The sequence below is a fragment of the Cottoperca gobio genome, chromosome 7, assembly GCF_900634415.1.
Source record: "Cottoperca gobio chromosome 7, fCotGob3.1, whole genome shotgun sequence".
Taxonomy (NCBI): domain Eukaryota; kingdom Metazoa; phylum Chordata; class Actinopteri; order Perciformes; family Bovichtidae; genus Cottoperca; species Cottoperca gobio.
Window position 1 is genome coordinate 6,373,785 of NC_041361.1, and position 20,274 is coordinate 6,394,058.

At 40.9% G+C, this 20,274-nt stretch overlaps 3 protein-coding genes across 5 annotated transcripts in view; 1 reads left to right on the plus strand and 2 right to left on the minus strand.

The window, feature by feature from the left end:
• Positions 1–31: 31 nt before the first annotated feature.
• LOC115010909 (receptor-type tyrosine-protein phosphatase V-like) lies at positions 32–5,236 on the minus strand. The gene is made up of 11 exons (XM_029435814.1): positions 5,134–5,236; positions 4,414–4,507; positions 3,692–3,791; positions 3,514–3,604; positions 3,351–3,427; positions 3,120–3,254; positions 2,423–2,545; positions 2,122–2,282; positions 1,492–1,627; positions 575–636; positions 32–442 (listed from the first exon to the last, which is right to left on the minus strand). Exons 2-11 carry the CDS (start codon positions 4,416–4,418, stop codon positions 211–213), a joined length of 1,122 nt encoding a protein of 373 aa, XP_029291674.1. The 5' UTR covers positions 4,419–4,507; positions 5,134–5,236; the 3' UTR covers positions 32–210.
• A 1,491-nt stretch (positions 5,237–6,727) lies between these two features.
• Positions 6,728–14,598, plus strand: LOC115010915 (periphilin-1-like). Of its 2 annotated transcripts, none has more exons than XM_029435824.1 (8): positions 6,728–6,879; positions 6,978–7,109; positions 7,820–7,900; positions 8,007–8,110; positions 8,243–8,442; positions 11,070–11,125; positions 13,050–13,208; positions 14,064–14,598. In XM_029435824.1, the coding sequence occupies exons 2-8, from the start codon at positions 7,071–7,073 to the stop codon at positions 14,241–14,243; spliced, it is 819 nt and encodes a 272-aa protein (XP_029291684.1). In that variant the 5' UTR covers positions 6,728–6,879; positions 6,978–7,070; the 3' UTR covers positions 14,244–14,598. The 2 variants fall into 2 exon arrangements, with proteins under 2 accessions (XP_029291684.1, XP_029291685.1); XM_029435825.1 differs by having other exon boundaries at positions 6,741–6,879; positions 6,953–7,109.
• Positions 14,599–18,050: 3,452 nt separating this feature from the next.
• Positions 18,051–20,274, minus strand: part of LOC115010896 (prickle-like protein 2) — a 34,350-nt gene continuing 32,126 nt past the window's right edge. The window contains exons 8-9 of one of the 2 annotated variants that reach the window (XM_029435788.1): positions 19,242–20,034; positions 18,051–19,152 (exon numbers count right to left, since the gene is read on the minus strand). In XM_029435788.1, the coding sequence (XP_029291648.1) occupies positions 18,200–19,152; positions 19,242–20,034 (1,746 nt within the window). In that variant the 3' untranslated portion in view covers positions 18,051–18,199. Of the gene's footprint in view, positions 19,156–19,241; positions 20,035–20,274 lie in introns of both variants that reach the window. The other variant, XM_029435787.1, reaches the window with a different exon arrangement.

The following is a 20,274-nucleotide window of genomic DNA, read 5'->3' on the forward strand; positions in this document are numbered from 1 at the left end:
CTGGTAGCGATACGAACTGCTGCATCTGTGGTTTAGGCAACAGCATTTATTTGCTGTTTATGTTGTCAGGCTGGTTTTTACACCTGCAGGGCTTGTCATCATAAGCACGCCAAGCATTATTTTTGCAGTCTGTTTCCTTCTTAGACGTATGAGTTAGAATTTTTTTCAAGTCTAGCTTATTTTTTTTATTACCAGTTTTACAGCTTGAGTTCAGGAGGCGTGTGCGCCTGGATTAAACGGTGACGAGGAAGGCAGTAACCACCTCAGTAGCTTCCCAGGGTTTAAAATCTGCTGCATTGCGTTCTGTGGTTGGTCTGATGGAGCAGTCTGTCGATGACGGTGATGTCTACTCCTCCCTGCTCTGCTCCGCTGTCCCGAGGAGCTGTGGGGTTGATCTTGAATGTGGTGGTTAATATTTGAACTGGCTCCCTGAATTTGTGGCCTGTTGGGAAAGAGAAGACCCCTAATTAAAATGTCATTTTTCATTACAATGACTAATTATACGCTGCCTGTGCGAAAATTTGATTTGGCTTGTGTGTTGGTGCTCATAGGAAGCTTGTTGCTGTATTCTCACCGTGCTGAGGCTCCTCCACTGAGCCACTGCAGCAGACACTGATGAACAAATATGTACTGCTCCTGAGTTCACACAAAGGAAGAGCACACACTGTTAATGAGTATGGAGATGACAGATTACCCATTAGTGTCCTGACTAAACAGAATATTAGGTACATTTTTATTTATAAGCAGAATTATGACACCAAGGTTTGTATGATTAAGTTCCACACTACATCTATGTAATAGTTATACTTACTAGTTTCCTTCATAATCAAGAGAATTAGCTCATGGTGAGGATATGAGTTTGATGTGTTGTTATACAGCACATTAAATAAATAGTTTTGGGTTATGTTCATTAGAAAATTGATACCACTCTACACTATTACATACTTCCAGCATCTTAGCTTAGCATAAAGAAATAAACGCTGTATGCATAATGAGAAAATTACAGTACAGCTTGCTTTGCATTCGAAAGCAAGATTTTGAATGCAAAGCCCTTTCTTTGTAATAAAATACATTAACATCGTGGTATAAATACTTCTGAATGTTCTTTTATAATTAAGTATACTTAAAACTGTCAATTATTTCAACACTACACAACATCGCAAAGTACTTTTTCAATTACAGTACAATTTTAAAATACTTTTACTATTTTATGTTGCTTACAGTAGACAGGAAACTTCTACAACATTTACAGCTATAGTTTCTTGCAAATGATTGTACATACAAAGCATATTGTCAGTTTATAAAATATGAAGCATTGTAATACTGTAGATTAAACTACACAGAAAAGTATTACATTTTAAATTAGCTTTAAGTGTCTACAAACAGTGCATTTTGCTGCTTGTTTTTTTTAACGTTGTTACTGCTACATTTACTTAAGTAAAATATCTCAATACTTCTACTACTGCAGGTGAGTCTCACTACTGGACTAACCAGATTTTGGACCATCCACATTCGATGTAGCCGGAGGTCCTCCACAGCAGCCCGGACATCAGGCTGGATGCCCCTCGCACACAGCTGCATCAGCCACAACAACGTCACAAGTGTCCCAGAACGGCCAACACCTGCACTGAAATACATAAACAGGATTTACTTTAAACATCGTCTTGTGATCCATCTGATTGACAGGGTTGGGCCAGGTTACTTTGAAATTTGTTTTTGTAATTGGTAACGTTGGCATTGAATAACAAAAAAATCTAATCTAATGTGAATTATTTTGGATTACTTCAAAATCAAACATTGAGAATATTGTACTGTATATTAAAGAAATGGGTGCAGCCACAAATATTTGAGTTCCACCAAAACAATTAATATATTAAACATCGTAAAATATTTTCAATGCAAATTAAATGCATTTTGCATATTCAGCATTTACAGTTGGTCAAATCAAGATAAATTTCATATTTCGAATGCTGATTATAATTGCAAATATTTCTTAAATCTGATTACATAATCTGAAAACTCTACAGGATTAACACTGAAGGTGCACATTTTTAACATACTGTAAGTGAGTAATGGTTTTCCTAAAGGAGAGGGTGATAAACTGGAGGTCAGAGGTCACACCTGCAGTGCACCACGGCGGGTCCCAGGCGTGGAATCGCTTCCAATTTCTGCCGCACATGCTCAGTGAAGGCACAGAGTGAGAATAAGTCTTTTGGGACGCCCCGGTCAGGCCAGGCAGGGTAGTAGTAGTGTGTGATTGTCCTGTCTGTTGGACAATCTCTCTGAAACACAAACACTTTCTTTCAATCCAAACACAAGGTCTTCTTCTTCTTGATTGATTACTGGTGCGGTCAGTGCACACAGAAATCAACAGCAGCAGTTTAAAGCAGTACCAAAGGATGATAGATTTTCTTCTGCTCACCTGTCTGAGGTTAATGGTGGTGATAAAATAATCTGGACCTTGTTTGCGTGTCAATGTCGTCACTTGGATCAGTCCATGATAAACTGTCCCTCTGTCCAGAGGCCAATACTTGTCACACAACACCTGCACACATTGATATAAAGGAAAAGGTAAACATTTGAAGGACTTCTAAGGTATTTACAAATAGTAGGCTATGTATATTAAAATAATAGTTTGACAATTTGGGAAATTCGCTTATTCACTTTCTTTGCAACAGTTCAATGAGGAGACTAATACCTCTCTTATGTCATCACGGTAAATATGAAGCTACAGTCCGCAGCCTGTTAGCTTAGCTTACCTTAGCAAAAAGACTGGAAACAGCTAACTTGGCTCTGTCCAATAGCTCGCTAACGATTTGTGTTGGGGCATCTGCTGAAACCACTTAAGCTATCGAAGCTAGCTATTACCCCCTACAGTCAGTCTTTATGATAAGCTAAGCTAGCTATGCCCTGGCCGAAGCCAGTAATATCAATCTTTTCCATAAAATATCTAACAATTCCTTTAAAATAAGGAAATATATTACAGCACAGGAGTTAGAGGTAAATACAGATAACAGACATGCAACAGACACACACACACACACACACACACACACACACACACACACACACACACACACACACACACACACACACACAACTGAGTGTGTCTTTCTCACTGTATCCTTATGTTTCAGAGCTGTCACCATGACAATTATCCCGACGTTTTGCTCCCACACCATCCTCCAGAAGTCGGCCATGGTGTGGTACAAAGGACCCTGAGTGCAGATGAAGTCTCTTTCTGATCCACCTCCCTGAATACAGACACACAGTCACTAACAGATGCAGACAGATGGTGAAGCAGGAGGACAGAGTAATGAAAATGACAGAGGAGGTGAATGAGTTCTTACAGGCACAAAATTTGCGTTGATGTAGTCAGTGTGTGGTTGGGAATTTTGGACAGACAGCCTCACACGACAGTGGTCATCTATAACCAGATGGAGAAGAGTCTCATACATTGCCACAAACACTTGCTGTAATCTGTTCGATATGTATGATACATTTTGCACTTACATGGCAATATATAGGGGTATCTGTTCTTTTCTCTGTTGACCTCCAAGTCAGCCGCTCTGGTCGGGAGGTCTTTGCCAACTAAATCTAGCTCCTTCAAAAAGTCAAAAACGTTAGCACACATGTCAATTACTAGCTTCACAAACAGAAATCAGATCCAATTTTAAAACACACTAGTTACCTCAAACTCTTGTTTAAAGCCTCTGTTGTCATTGGCTGCGTGCGCCTGGCATCGCAAGCGAAACTCCTGCAGAATTTGCGCTCTTGAGAAAGTTTGAACCCTGTGAGACATCGTTGTGTAACATTAAAACATTTTAAGAGCATTGATGCACTCAGAAGATATGGACAAGTTTGTTGTTATTCTATATTTTTCTTATTGTCAACAAATGAAAAGATCAAACTTCCCCAGGCGGCCAAAGCTTAATATAGCTTTTTTCTTTGTGTTATTGAAAACACAATAATAAGCCACAGCGTTTCACTGGCTGACATGTTGCTCCATGACAATGAACAAAAACACAGTATTTATTTTGGGTTGTTCTCACATCCGCCATCATGCTGTCATAAACACTCACTACTAACTTTGCAGCTTAAAACGGTGCCCAGCTGTTTTAGGAAATTAGGAAGTAACTCAGTTGCAGTTTATTAGGTACACCTAGAACTGTTATACATCCTGCCTTCATCATGTAATGTTTTAAATGGAAAGTGCTTTCAGTTGTGTATGATGTTTATTCTCTGTACCTGTCTGAATTTACATTTACATTTTGAATTTAGACATCAACTGGCACATTGTTGGTTTTAGTCTTTTCATGGGATTTGTTGAAAATATTGTTAAAAATGACAAAAACTAACAGCCGTATACTTTAAGCATATTCTACAGGATGCAACATGGAATTGTGTCCTTACCTCATGTCTTTCTTGTGGTCAACTCGTACTTTAAATAGAAAGGTAGCTGGAACTTAGGGTGTTGAATGAAGCCAGGATGATTTCAGTGTTGATGCTGTGAGAAAGATACCAAATCCTGTCTCATGAAATCAACTTTTATATATTTTAAATCAATAAATGATTGGGTAACTTATTAAGCAAACTGAAACTGAATAGCTGAGAACATTGTCTACCTTTTGTTTTCCCCTCCCCCTGTATGTTAAACATGTTTTCCTCCTGAACAGAGGTATGTGAAACGAGAGAAAAACACTTTTGTGCAGATGAGAGCAGCTGTGTCACACATGTAATGAAGTTTTTTTCAAATCAATTCAAATGTGTTATATAGCCCAATATCACAAATGACACGTGTCTCAGTGGGCTTTACAGACTGTACAGCATACGACACATTCTGTCCTTAGACCCTCCCAACGCACAAGGTGCGAATGTATTTGCATGTATTTATCCACAGAGGTAGTTGAGATCAGCTTTCTCTGTATCCAACCAAGACATTCCAATCTACCTTTACTTCACCTCCTTATTATAGTAGTAAGGCATACTTAACAAGCACAGACCAACATTCCCACGGCACTATTAGTAAAACTGACCCGACGAGAAAGGAAACCTGCTCTAACACCAAACACTAACAGCAGAAGGACAAAACAGAGAGTCCCAACAGCTCCAGTATGTTTGTTTCAGGATTACCTTTCCAAACGGGCCTCTGTCGAATGCCTGAAGAGAAAGAGAACATGACTACACTGCTCCAAGTCATCTTAGGTTGTCTGGTTTTAATAATACTCTCTCTCTCTCTCTCTCTCTCTCTCTCTCTCTCTCTCTCTCTCTCTCTCTCTCTCTCTCACTCTCTCACTCTCTCACTCTCTCTCTCTCTCTCTCTCTCTCTCTCTCTCTCTCTCTCTCTCTCTCTCGCTCAGGGGAGGAGAAAGTGTGATGGGTGGAGACAGTGGGTGGAGAGAGGAACACTAAACCTCGTGTCAGTATACGATGGCTTCAGCTATTCTTTGTACTCACCGTGTCATTCTTCGCACTTGGGAAAAACAAAATGTTAAGTTACTGTAACTGAAGCCATGTGAGACTGGAGCTCGTTTTTTAAATACCTGTGCAGTGGACATTTGTGTCTTGTTTAACACATATTTACGTCTGACATGTGGCATCAGTCTGTTGTCATACAAAGGTTTGTTTCAGGGGTCTTCAGCGTTTTTCAGGCTAAGGACCCCAAACTGATGGAGAGATGGAGTAGGGACCCCCTACTATATATATTGTATAAAATAGTTTTTTAAACTGGGCCTAGTGCCATGTATAAACATAGCTACCCTGTTATTGTGCATTCACTACTAAGCTATTCAATTAACACTGAATGTGTGCATTGCTGACTGAAAGATAACGTCTTCTGACTCCATTTATCCGTTCGCTACAATATGTCGGATTCACGTTAATGTGTATTTAAAGACATTTAAATTTGTGGAGAAAAAAACTCTAATCTAAATCTAAATCTAATCTAATCAACCAAAAATGTTGAAAGAATTCCTACTTTGTCTATTTGTAGTGAGGCCATTATGACTGTACAATCCAGTGCTTTATTGTATTTTCAAATCCTTGTGGTGTTATCTTGTAAAATAAATTATGTGCATCAGTGGTGATATGGGATGAGATGATTTGACTTTCGAACAAATTCAGTTACGAATACAAATTCAATATTATTTGTGTGAACAGATCAACAATCCGTGTGTAAATGTGTAATCTGTAAATGTAAAACACTTTCCACAAATGAAACAAAAGATTATTTTTTGTCCTTTTATGTCCTGATACGTTTGTTACAATAAGGAAATTCTCCATACTGTATTTGTCATAGTTAAGATTTATTCATATTTGTACAAAAATGCACAACAGGCAAGTCTTTAAGTAAACATGGAAATAAAGTACATTAAGTTCCCAAACTGGGGTCTGAGGATCAGGATGTCCTTGTAGAAACTCAGTAATAATAATCAGTTTGAATTCACTACAGTTTCACTCACGGGTGTTATGGAAGAGTTATGAGGTTGACTGCTTGATGTAGGGCTACATTACTGAGAGTGTAACACAAACAGTCTACATCATATTGTTTGGGTAACAATCATAGGTGAAGCACAAAGTTTGAACTACTCCTACTTGCCGTCGAAGTGCGCCATCAGTTGGTGAAATTACACGGGTACAACCGGTCACGCGAGTGTAAAACAAAGGTGTAAACAGGTGTGACAACATGTAAGGTGGACTGCGCCTGCGTGGAGAAAAGCCTGATTCCTCTTTCGTTTTTGATAATGCTTTATGACCACAGTCTGAACCTGATTGGGTGGCTGTAGTTAAAGGAAGTAAAACACATGTTGGGTTATTTTCCAGCGGAAACCAGAGAAAACGCAGGTCGTGTGTCGACAATGTGAGACATTCAACTACAAGGTACACTTTAAACTTTAAACTTTTTCAGCACAAAGCAACAGCGGCACAGACATGTAAATATTTAACTTTGCAGATGTAACGAAGAGATTATGTGATAGGTCAATCGCGCTTCCTGGTTTGTTGGAGTTTCTAGAGAGAAATAAAGTTAGCGTGTCATCCATCGGATCAAACAACGCTGCAAACAGACAGAAATGGATCATCCACACCCGCAGGACCCACAGCAAAGCAAGGTAAACAACACGGGAGTGGAGAGCTGCAACAATACTGACAGTTGTCTTACGTGCGTCATGTGCTCACAGATCTAACACAAATATATCTACTTTCAATCATTCAAAATAGAGCTGAATCATCAACACTGGACCAGGACAGGACATTAACTAGACTTGTTGCATGATAAATATAACACATTTATACAGACAATATAACAGAGCACGTACAAAATAACAACACGAGATTACAAAGTGGCATTAGAAGCACACGAGGGCACCACTGAGTATCACACACTAAAAGACACATCATAGAAATGCTGTACACTAATGAAGGTTTGGCACTGGATACTTTTGAGCACTGAACACATGTTTATTTTCAAGAAACTGAGTAATATTACATTTTATTTTACTACAACTTTATTCAGTTTAGTCTGCATAATGACAGAAAGTGTGTTGTATTCTGCTGATACTCAGAGTCTACACCAACCAGATGTAATTATATTTCTGTAACAATATATTTAAGCCTCCAGTGTACAGTTTGTGTACATTTCACCGGCTAGAACATGCAACACAGCATTTTTGCTTGAAAAGGGACAAATGATGAATTGATCATCAAAATAGCTGCTAATTATTTTTCTAATGACCTTTTATTATGTCTGCTCTAGTAATACTCATACACTTCCTGTACTGCAACACCATAATAACTGCGATTTAACGTTTTATTTCCTCAGAGCTCCATGTTGAGACACAGGGAACAAAGTGATGAGTCTTTAGATAAGAGGCCTATGGACGGCTCTTCGTCTTCCACTCCGGTACGTCCTGTTCTCAGCTGTCTCGTCTCAAAATTCCCCTTTTAAGACTGTATAATTGTTCTGTTCTCTTTTGTAAATTACCACAGTTTTACCCGTGTCAATACAGGATAAGAACAGGCTGATCAGAAGGGTGCGAAGTCCATCCCGACCGAGGGCATGGCTGTCCAATTCTTACAAACAGAAGTTTGGAGGGCGATTCTACAAACCTCGGTAAGACTGACGGGTCAAGAACAGGGAGCACTTTGTATTTTGTTGACTTTTTTGCTGAGTTACGAGGTTGAAGGCTATTCTGGCTGCTCTGAAATCTTTTTATCCCCCTCACACATGATGCATTTTTCCAAGGGATGACCCATCATTCTCCAAACCTGGCTTTGCCAACCAGAGGTACCACCACTTTAATCCCCGGGGTTCCTTCCACCGGAAAGATCATTTCCAGCCTAAACCTTACCCCATCGCACTGAGGGAGAGGAAACGGATGGAGAAGGAGCGGTACCAGCAGAGGGAAAGCGCTGATGGAAGTTCACCTTCAAAACAAAACAACAGTAAGTTTATGCCTGCAGCATAATACAACACCTCCCTTCATCTCATTCAACATTTTCACTATGGGACCAAAATTTACATGAAAACTCCCCCTGTGCACAAAGTGAGGTCAATAGAGAAATGGTTTTCAGAGAGGGATGTAGAAGAATGTGTCTGGCCTGCACAGACCCCTGACCTCCCCATCCAACACCTTTGGCAATACATATGATGGCCTCAGCTAATCTTTATATTCGCTGTGTCCGCATAACCTCACTAATGTTTCATGGCATTAGCTTGTAATGACGAGCCCCAGTGCATGATTTCTTTATAGGCCTCATTCACCTTGAGTTAGGTGCATAATCAATGCAAGACACACACTTGCTAACACACTCTTTTACAAACTAGGATCGTACAGATCAGGTTTTCTCAGCATAATTTCTTATGCACAAGGGCATATCTTAGATACATAGAACTGCTGCTGTAAAACATCAGCTTCATTTAGTTTGAAAGACTATGATTCCCTGTGGTGTTGATCGATGTGTGAGGCTACACGACATTATTACCGATGAAAGTTCAAACCAGGCTTTTGCTCATTTGATTGCTTCGATTTTTTACTTGTACTTTGACCTGGACTCTGAAGAACTTCCGACTGAACCAGTCTATTAACTACGTCCTGTTTGTTGTTGTCCATCAGCGTTTAGAGATACTTTTGAACTTGAACTTTGAAATCTCAGTAAGACAATAAATATTCAAGATTGAAGATTCAAAGGCAATATTGCCATATGCACAACAGCTGCAGTGGAGTGAAGTCCCAACCTCCTTCAACAGTGCATCATACAGTATCCCTAAGACATAAAAAAGAAATAAAATAGTGCAAGAGACATAATGGTGCAGGTCAAATGCAGGAATAAGAAAAAAATATACATATAAAATAGAATAAGTATAATAATTAAATACTGTATACCTTAATAATGAATAAGTGAATTTCCCAAAATGTCAAACTGTTCCTTTAATGCCCTTTTGGAATGAGATGTTGATGTTTATTGTCAGCGTTACCTTACAAAGCACTGCATCCATCCTGACCATACAACAGACATTTATATCCTGTAAAAGTCTTAACAGAAGCACAAGCTCGGCCTCTCTTACATACATGTGAGTGTACATCTTACAGTGGTTAGACACAATAGCACAAGCACACACACCACAAAAAAAATGTAGAAAATGTTTGTCTTTGTTGCCACCTCCTGTGCATGCATATAGTGTGTTTAAATATTGTACTTTAAAAGCTATACAGTATGATTGTGCACTTTATTAAATATTAATATGTCCGGCAGTGGCTCAGTCAGTAGGGGCTTGGACTGTGAGCCGTAGGGTTGCTGGTTCAAGTCACCGACCACACCTAAAAAATGGAGTGTGACTGCTACTTGGAGAGGTCCCAGTTCACTTCCTGCCCTGCCGTGGTGCCCTTGAGCAAGGCACCGGACATCCCCCTTCCCCCCTCACTCCCATTGCTCCCTAGGCGCTGTCCCATGAGCTGCCCACTGCTCCTAGTACTAGACTCCTGGTACTAGGATGGGTTAAAAGCAGAGAACAAATGTCACTGTGTGTGCTGTGTGCTCTGCATGTGTGACCATTAAAAAGAGGGTTTCATCCCTCCAAATCTTAAGTGACCACTGGGTGGCAGTATAAGCAAGCAGAGGCCCACTCATGCACATTTTCATGGACACTTTGCATTACAAATATTTGGAGGGCATTTGCTCATCGTGGTATCTGACGGTTGGTAGGTAGTCACACTCTGGTAGCAACAAACCAGTGTTACATAACGTTGACCAACAAGTAGCTTTTCCTGGACTCAATAGATGGATTATTATTATATTATTATATTATAGGTTCTTTGTCTCAGTATGTAAACTGTAATTTAGTAACAGGTAGATTTATTACTTGAGAATTACTACTTGAGTCATTTGGCAGTGGGAGTCTGGAAGTAAACAGGAGGGGTTTTACATTTGTTACAATCATGTTCCCTTTGTTTTAACACATAACAGTGACTGTTTTTGTTGATCTTCTCCTCATTATAAAGTGGTGTGTTGTGTTGTTTTTAAGGACTGAGCTGTTGGTACTGTATGTTTTTATCTTTTCTTGCACCCAGGCACTGTATCTGTGCGCACACTGCAGCACTGTGGAGGTGTGTGTTTGTGTATGTGTGAGTGTGGAACAGGTTTTTTTGTGTGCCTGAGTGATGGTGCGATGATGGTGACTCATCGCTGATTTGTGTGTATGAGAGAGAGAGAGAGAGAGAGAGAGCGAGAGGGAGCGACTAGCCAGCAGTATGTAATGAGCCATAACAAAACTATTGCTTCACATAAGAATACTGCAGTCTAATAATATAAGTCAAAATTCCCTAATATTTGCAGATTATGCTTAAAGATATGTTGATTGTTTGATCCCGATACTTGCAACAACATAAAAACCTTCCAGGAGGCTGGAGAGAACTAGAGAATGAGTAGAGGGCTTTAACCATAAATGGTGGTCTAAAGATACACGTGTAGATGCTGTTGCTACTTCTAGGCATGGTTAATAGAAAAAGGTGGCCATCTCTCTAGTCTCTTGCTATGTTGTTGTGTTGATCCTGTGGTTTTCTGTTTTCCAGCTACCAGATCTTTCTTACCAAGATCCACCTCCAGCAGAGACAAGGACATGCAGTTTGTAAGTTCACAAGCAGGAAACCTGCTCTGCTTTTCCCTTTCCGGTTTTTAATAGTGTTCCACTTACTCCTTAAAAATTACCTTTTTATATACATTAATATTCTTCCTTTCAAAATATCAATGCGATGTAGGGCAGCACAGTCTGAACATTGTTATCATGATATGATTTCTAAGAGCTTATTATCCTAATTAGAAAATAAAAACATTTTGTTGAAGGTGATTTTCTGTCATGTGAAATGTACAAACTAAATATAAAACATGGTCGACATAAGGGCTGCAACTAGCGAATATTTTCATTATCGATTAGTCTGCTGATTTATTTATTTGGATCTCTTTTAGCTCAAGGCTAGTCTCCCAAGAGAAAATCCAGCAGATCCATACACTGGACAAGCTGAAACCAAAAATGTTTTAGTGATATTGTTTGAAAAGATTAATTGAGCAATTATCAAAATAGTTGCAGACTGTGTCTGTTTTTTGATATATCGACTAATCCCCTAATTGTTATAGTAATATTTATATACCCATTAAAAAAAAAAAGAGGTAAAACAACTTTGCTGTTATGGAAGAAGCCCAGGTGCTGCAGAAAAGGGCTGAAGTCAAATGATTGAATACATTTCTTGGCTGATGCAAACACAGCGAGGAGCAGAGCAGCACATGATGGATTCCCGCTGGTCGCTGCTGCAGTGAAGTTAAAAGTGAAGAAGGGAAAACGAATCAAAGAATAACTGGCTTGTTTTAGATTTTGAATATTCAAATTAATCAGTGGATAAATGTGAGATGTTGATAGCATAGGCTAAGGCACAATCTATGTTATTAACACTGAAATGTTAAGGAAAATAAATAAATGTATGTGCAGCATTTATGTTTTATGGTGCTACTTTCTAATGAGCTTCTTTATGTATTCTTTGTAGCTCAGTCAGTAGTAAGTATTAGCAAACTTTTGGGTTGCCAAGTTGGGAGACATCCGTCTTTGAATGTAACTTTGTCTTTTTAGCCAACTCTTTAATTCATGTTAATAGCTAATTAGGAAGTAAGAAACATATACCGCTTTTAATAATGATTTATTAACACTTATAACTGTAAACGTGGTGCTTATTAGAGGGTGAGTAAGTAATAGAGTCATTAAATCTGCAGTACCTGTTTTTTGGTCACTTGGGGGCCAGTGGAAATGAGCTGTAAACACAATGTTATCACCTTTTGAATTAATATGGCAAACTTTTTAGCAAACAGTTGCCTTTTTACCCATCCAGTAGACAGAGCAACATTAGTATTCATTTTGAGTCGTGTTGCCTGATGATTGTAATCCAATATTCCCTCTCCTTTAAGCTCTGTTTTTGGCTACTTTGTTCCCCCGCTAGTCTCTGTGCCCCTTTGCTTGGCAGGTAGTCTACAGTGTGTTCCAGTGCATCTGGAAACAACACTGGTTAAAGGGGCCAGAATGACTCAAAACTGAAGTTGCGTGCCATAAAACCAAAACAATGAACTGAAAAAATGCTTCACTGTCACATTAAATGTTCACATTAGATCCATTGTTAATGTACAAATATAAATTATAGCAGCTTTAATAAAGAGTTGTGGGTACAACATTTATGGGTAAATACATTTGGTTATTTGGCTCGCCACAAAGAACCTGAGCTCTAAATCATTAACAAACGATTTATACACCATTAATATGACTTATTAATTCATAAAACCATTGTAAACTAAGAGTTTTTAAGAAGTAGTACCGGTTAAATTTTTCTTACTTAACACCCTAATTTAATTTACATCTATTGCCAGTGAATACATATGCAGTCAGAACAAATTCCGCATTTATAATAACTTGTGTTACAACTTAACTTTAGTCATCTTCAGTGTTTGAACCAATTATTTTGGCCAACTGTCTGATTACTACGGTCCATCTCCTGTCTCGTTTTCTGTTGCAGATTTGTCAGAACGACAGGAGCCAAAGCAGGGAGAGAGATCACAGGGGGAGTAAAAGCAAAGAAAGAGAACGAAGCAGAGACGAGGAGCTCCCTTCAACTGCGAGCCAGATGGCGACACGAGACAGAGCCATCCAACAGAAGAGGAAGGAGATAGATGAGGTAGAGGATTGTCATTACATAAACACACACCTCACACCTTTCGAGAAGGGTTAGTTATAAACAGAAGAGGAGAGATGAGAGAAGTGGGGATTAGAGAGAGTGACAGAGGAAAGATCTTTGAAGGCGCCGGGAGACACGAAACAAGAAAAAAGATTTTCTTTCTGTAGTCTAAACATTCATTTTGTAATGCTGAGCCTGAGGCAACTAGAGTGTCATTATTGTCTTCACTTTGCTGAGCCCGACAAAGAAGGTCTTATTCATCGTTTGACGTGATTGATGGCGTTTAAGTTTTCTAATTGAGCAAAAAGGCAAAATGATGCTGTTTAATCTCGGCTCACCTGCATCAAAAGAGGCTCCGACACGTGCCTTAATTCTGTCTTCAATGTGACAAACATCTCATGATGTGCTGCTCATCGGCAGTGTGTTTGTGTGAGAGTGCATGTGTGCGTGTGTGTGTGTGTGTGTGTGTGTGTGTGTTTCCACCCACTTGATGGAAAAGATGGTCTCTTTCTTTTCATATCTCCATGGTTGTAGGAGTATAGAGGCATTGCGAGAAAAGCCAGTCTGGCAACAGGTAGCTGATGCAAAAATGTCCACGAAACTCAGCATACAGGCACACACAATACTTGTGAACAGTTTGCATGTGAGCGTTTCTGCAGATCGTTAATCCATTCAGTGGTAATTGGAGACGCATGACAAGACTTCTCACTCAGATCATTTGTTGGGCTCTCTTCCTTCCTCTCCAACACTTTTTCTTCTGTTCGTCCATTCTCCCGTTCCCGCTCACTTTTCGCTCCTTCATCCCATTTGCCCTAAAACCATGGATGTGTGTGTGTGTGTGTGTGTGTCTTGCAGGTGTACTTTCAGGAATGTGAAATGTTTGGCCTCGTGGCAAAGATGCTGATAGCAAAGGATCGGACCCTGGAGCAGCCCATCCAGTCCGCACTGCAGGAGAACCTTAGGGACATCGGCAAGCGCTGTGTGGAGGGCATGGAGAAATTTATAGAGGAGTATGACTCCAGGGAGTCTCACTAATCAGTCACACATTCTTCCTAGCATTGAGCCTACTGTTGAGAATATTTTTTTATGCGATTGAAAGCCACTTTTGTTGTTTTATTTTGCCAGTAGAAGTAATAAGTTGGTACATTCTTGTCTCCTGTTTCGACAAAGTCCTATTTCTGTGCTCGGCCTTATGATAAGCAGGACTGGTGAAAAGTAAACTGTGATTGTGATTTAGACATTTGATTTTGAGAATGTGATGTTTTTTGATGAATAAATACACTGGTTGTATTGCTTCAAGTGTCCTTACGAAGAAACATTTTTTTGTTTAACTTGCTTTTCAATTATTTTTATTTTATTTACAGCATATTAAAGATGTGGTTTAAAAATATATTTTGTGATTTATTCATGGCTTCATGGACAAGGCCAAATCAAGTCAAAGCAGGAAATACATTAATGGGTCTGCAGGTGAGTAGGCCAAACATTGTTGTTTAGGTTTAAGCATTTAAGGGTTTTTAGGTTCTAAGTATTTGTAGAATGAAGAAGTCCTTTTGATGCCTGACCTTAAGCCCGACAGATACAGGTTTTGAGGTTATTCAGGTCTCGTGTCTTTATTCTGCTCTGTACATATCTAATTCCTAAAGGGGCACTCAAATGACTTTTACACAAAGTAAATAAAAAACTGTTATATCATTTGTTATTTGGCTCTGGAGGAGCTTTGTGAAGTCTAAAAAAAACAAACCCTGTTGATGTCACAGTGACGTCATCTCGGTTCAGGCCTGGTGACTATATATTTATAACAGAAAGCCTGCGTTAGAAACTGGAGGAGTGGAGAGAAAGATGGGTGTTAGCCAGGCATGGAGGGTCAAATGAAACAAATGCTATCCAGTTGCGTTATGGAAATTACAGGACCAAGTGTTTTTAGAGCCTGACCCATACCAGGGTAGTTGGGATATTATGGCCTCAATTTTGACTGTTACTTTTCAATCTGAGCCTCCCATCTTTATGGAAGTGACATGCAAAATCACTGGAGTACCCAACTCCATACTATTTATGTGCTATAAAGTAGGGGTCTTCAACATTTTTCAGGCCAAGGGTACAATAACGTGTATGGCGGCCTAAAGTACCATATTATGAACATACCTTTAAAATATTACTAAAAAAAATACTTTGATCTAGACCAGGGGTGGGGAACCTTTTTCCTATCAAGGGCCATTTTTTTTTTTTTACAACATCCTTCTAGGGCCATATTAATTATTGAACTCATAACCTCTGCACATTTTCTTTAAGACACAGCCCATTCATTTCACCTTTCTTTTATGCTAAATGCAAAAAAGCAACTTTTTTTATCCATGTTTCTTTCTGTTTTATCAGAAATCAGAAATCCTTTATTAGTCCCACAACGGGGAAATGTATCTTGTCACAGCAAAAGAACATATGAAGTAAAAAGGCAGTAAACAATAATTAAATAGAATAAAAAATAATATAAGTACCAAGTGGTTGATAGAAAATAAAGTGAGTATTGCACATGGCAGTGATAATTGCACAGCAGTGGTGGAACAGTATGTTCTTGGTGTGGTGGTCTACCTCTCTATCTGTCCATGTTTGTATGTTCAAACGCACTCGTCCTTTCAGCTCGTGTAGGTCGGCATGTTTCGTGCAGTAATGACGGTCGAGATTATTTTTCATCACCGCAAGTACGTCCGCACATTAGACACACTGGCCTTTTACTTCCACAAAGAAATAATCGTTTGCCTGGAAAGTGCGACATACCGCGTCCAGCTTTCTCTGTTTTACACTCGCCATGCTGCGTTCACTGATGTCAACGACGTCTCGTTTAAAATAGAAGTTTTTTGACATGACGTGACCACGTGATGACACGTTGCGCTCGTGTTTTGATCAGGGACCCTGACCTTGGCCAGGAAAAATAGTCAGTCGGCCGTTTAAAATATTGCCGTCTAGTTGTTTTTGCTAGTGGATTTGTTTGCGTGCGTTTTACGAATTACCTCGAGGGCCGGATCAAATGGTCTCGCGGCCGGAGGTTCCCCACCCCTGATCTAGACTAAAAAATCTATTTCTAATAACTATTAGATGAATTGCCATATATTGTGGTACATACATCAATTGTAACCAGAGGATGAATCCTATCATATTTGATTGGTATCTCTAGGGTATCTCCTCTAGCTTTGTCAACAGGTCAACATTTGTAATTTGTCCAATATTTGGTTTACGACCACATACTAGCAAATAAAGGAATAAGGAGAAAGTAAGGACATTCTCATCAGCCTCAGCTGCACTTTTCAGATAGTTCTTTTTTGCACCTGTGAACAGCTCCTCCATCTACCTTAAGCATTTAATTGTGGGACAATAGACATGTTGGCATGTCATGGCAGGAAAAGCAGCAGGTGTGATTGATCAAATAAAAAACGACTTCATTCCGTTTAGGTGAGCCAGTTTCAGGTTCCTGGTGTTGTGCATGCTGGCTGACTGGGACACCTGATGGAACTTAGCCAACGTGTTGATTAAATGTGTTTCATCTGTGCTTTTCCTGTTATGTCAAGTCAAAATGTCTGCAATGAAAAAAGGTTTACAATGTACAAAGTAACGATGACTTATTTTTATTTTCTTTCAGTGTGAGCCCATTAGAAAACCTGCTTATAGGTAGTTTGTAGTTTGGATCCGGGGCACAGCCAATGTGTCACTCAAGCCGATCAATCAGAACAACTTATAGATACAACTTGCAGGTTGTTCATTGAAGTACACTTTATTTTCAGTATGAGACAACAACAACAAATCAACATGCAAGTCTCCCTATCTCTACATCATGTTATACAAATAATGATTCTTTAGTTACAAAATATATAAATATTTAAGACCATATGTACAGAACATTTACATTACTACATCCATTACTTTATTAAGTTTATTACTATATATACATTTAACAGGTTTTATTCTGTAATATTCTCATAATTATTATTTGCATTTTTATGATTATTGTTAGCATCATTATTATTATTATTATTATTATTATTATTATTATTATTATTATTATTATTATTATTATTATTATTATTATTATAATTCTTAATCATCTAAGGGTAACTCTCAAAAAACAAAGCATGTTGCAGAAGAGAAAACGGGACCATACCTGACGTTACTGTGCCTGAATGGTCAAGGAGCAGAGGCTGTCCGGCGCTCTGTCCTTGGTAAAGCATGGAGAGCTGGCTATGTAGAGCACAAAGTTCAACAGACTATTTGTACAAGGTGATAACAGGGCTAGCGAGCCAACACTATATTCCAGCAGCATTTGGATTCCACTGAGGTAAACAATGACATAGCTTGGAATCTAGCACGTAACTTTCACTATCCCATCACAATTTCTGGTTTGTCCACATAGAATAAGTTTTACAGCCCAGGGCTTGGATCACTGAGCTGCGACATGGACAGTCAAATCGCTGGAGTTTGACCAGTTGTACTTCCCTTTTTCAAACTGTAAAGGAAATGTTCAATCTCTCTGTACCATGGATTTACGCACAGACGCGCACTTACATCGTGTTATTTACCTTGACCACGGTATATTTAGTAGTCAAAGTCCTTCCTTTACCATCAGAGGAGTTGATCTCTAGCATTGTAAACATTTCTGTTGTGTAAGCCAGCTGAGCTTCCTCTTATGATTAGATCATCCTGTGTAGGTGTACACAAACACTACCCGGTGTAGAGTTGTGTAAGCTCGCAAGCACAAAAAAATAGGCCTTTTCTCTCCTCAACACACACACACACACACACACACACACACACACACACACACACACACACACACACACACACACACACACACACACTCTCTCTGTTCACTCTCCCTGACAACTGTCTCACTCTCACCTTCCCACTCCCTCTGTTCCACCTCTCTGTTGCTTTAACCATCTCCTTACCTCTCTCTCATCTCTTTCACTCTCCTGCTCATCCCTCACCATTTCTTTGCTCTGTATCTAAGAAATTATGCAGTTTTTGCTCTTCCTCCTTTGGCGGGTGTGCAGCTGGCCATGAATCGGTCCGTGCATCGGTCCGTGGTGGGCAGCTATCCCAGAGGGGCTGTAACGATGGCGCAGCTCCTCGTTATTGAGGTAGCAAAGCTGCACGGGCCGAGGGATCGGTTCACCCAGGAAATAACCTTCATCTGCCTCAGACTCGGAGGAAGAGGAGCAGCTGGAGCACCAGAGGTCAGCAGCCTCCTTGTACCCATCGCCCCAGCATGGCCCACCCAGCCCTGCAGGTTGCCAGCCAGCATTCTGCAGGGTAAGATCAGAAGTGGTGCGGGGGCAGGGCCGTTGGGGCTGCTGTCTGTACCCGCCGGGCTCAAGACCAAACAACTCCCGAGCAGCATTACCAGAGGGGAAGCGATCGTAATCCTCCTGGACACGACGGTACGGCAGCTCTACCATTTGAGCGGGCCGGTCTGCCACCAGGTGCAGGGCATTGTCAGAGCGGGAGCGGCGAGAGCGTTTGTGGTGACGGCCACTACGGTGCTGCCCGTTACCATGGTTTCCACGGTGGTGTTTGCGGCGTCTCGGTTGTGGCTGCTGTTGCTGCGACACGGGTTCCTGCCCATTGATGCGTCGGCGGGGCATTCTGTCGCTCATGGGAGCCATACGCAGGTTTCCACTGCTGCCCATCACCCCGACACGACCTTTGCCGTCAAAGCCCAACGGCTGTGGACCATCCCAGTACTGCAGCGGGTAGCCGACTCTCAGTGGAGCGTACATGTTATTGTTGTAGGGGCGAGAGGAGGACAGCGACTCTGTGCTGTGGAACTGGACTGAGGAGCTGAAGGTACCCATGTTGCTCTTTTCGGACACATTCACTCCCGAGTCTTTACTCAGGTCGGGCATGGAGAATCTGGACAAATGCTCCTGACGCTTACTGACCCCATCCAGAGAGTTACCTGCTAAAACCATAAATCACATGTCACATTTTTATATAATTTGGTATTATATATTATCATACTATACTGTATCATTTACATCACTGTACCTGTAGCATTGGACATAGTGAGGGAGTCCATGGATCCACGAGGAGTCTGTTCTAGAGGAGTGAGGGGCTCATTGAAGCTCATGGCATTGATGGGGTTCCTCCTGGTCAGCGGGGGTCTGCCGTCTCTCTGGAATCCATGCAGGCTGATGCTCCTCTTGTCAGAGAAGCCCTGGTTCTGGCTGGGCATCTCATTGAAGCTCATCTGGGTGCGTAGCTTGTTAGGCCTGAACTCATCCTGGCTGTGGTGGGTCCAGTTTTCATTAAAGGAGTGGCCCCTCAAAGCAGCCATAGGAGTCCTCTTGGTGTTGCCTTGTTCCTTCCCCCAGGAGTCAGGCCTCTTCCCTGGGTTGGCAGCAGTCTGAGCTGGAGGATGAACGTTTGCATTGGGATTGTATCCCTGCCTGGGGTTACACTGACCCAGCAGATGTATAGGTGCGGGTGTCGGGGAGGGTTCCAGCTGGGGGCCCTCATACACAGCAGGGACGTAGGGGTCATCCCGGCTCATCCACACCTGGTTAAGGCTCGGGGCACGGCTCGGAGTGCGGCTGGGCGTGCGGTTAGGTGTCCTGCTCGGGGTCTGGCTAGAGGAGAGGCTCAAACGGTCCATCTGACCAGAGAGGGGATCAATTTCAGCAGACAGACGGTCAGGCATGGGTGGAGGAGCTGACTGGCGGGGCTCGGCACTCCGCTCAGCATTCCTGCGCTCCTTTTTGCCAATCTTGGTGCTGTGGCGGGATTCACGGGAACGGGCGCTTTGGAAGGCCGAGTCGGAGGAGTCGGACTCATCTGGATCCTGATTGGTTCAAATAAAACCCATTAGTAAAATGGTCTAAATTCTAATATGCAGATGATATAACTTACTACTAAGGGACAATGAGTAGGATTTGTCGGTTGCGGTTTGTAAACACAACATTTAAAGGGTTGCTGTTGAATGCTTACATTATGTCACTACATTTTTTCTAGAGGTTGACGCCCAGAAATGTCCCTAACATGTCCCTGTCCCTAAATAGAGAAAATACAGGCAGAGGGCAAT

What these genes read in the sequence shown, in the direction of transcription:
- LOC115010915 (XM_029435824.1), top strand. Translation starts at nt 7,071, where the DNA reads ATGGATCATCCACACCCGCAGGACCCACAGCAAAGCAAG. An exon ending in GGGCGATTCTACAAACCTCG is followed by an intron (nt 8,111 to 8,242) that starts GTAAGACTGACG and finishes CATTTTTCCAAG; the next exon opens with GGATGACCCATCATTCTCCA. An exon ending in ACCTTCAAAACAAAACAACA is followed by an intron (nt 8,443 to 11,069) that starts GTAAGTTTATGC and finishes TCTGTTTTCCAG; the next exon opens with CTACCAGATCTTTCTTACCA.
- LOC115010909 (XM_029435814.1), bottom strand. An exon ending in TGTGGATGGTCCAAAATCTG is followed by an intron (nt 637 to 1,491) that starts GTTAGTCCAGTA and finishes GTGTGAACTCAG; the next exon opens with GAGCAGTACATATTTGTTCA. An exon ending in AGTGGAGGAGCCTCAGCACG is followed by an intron (nt 443 to 574) that starts GTGAGAATACAG and finishes CTTTCCCAACAG; the next exon opens with GCCACAAATTCAGGGAGCCA.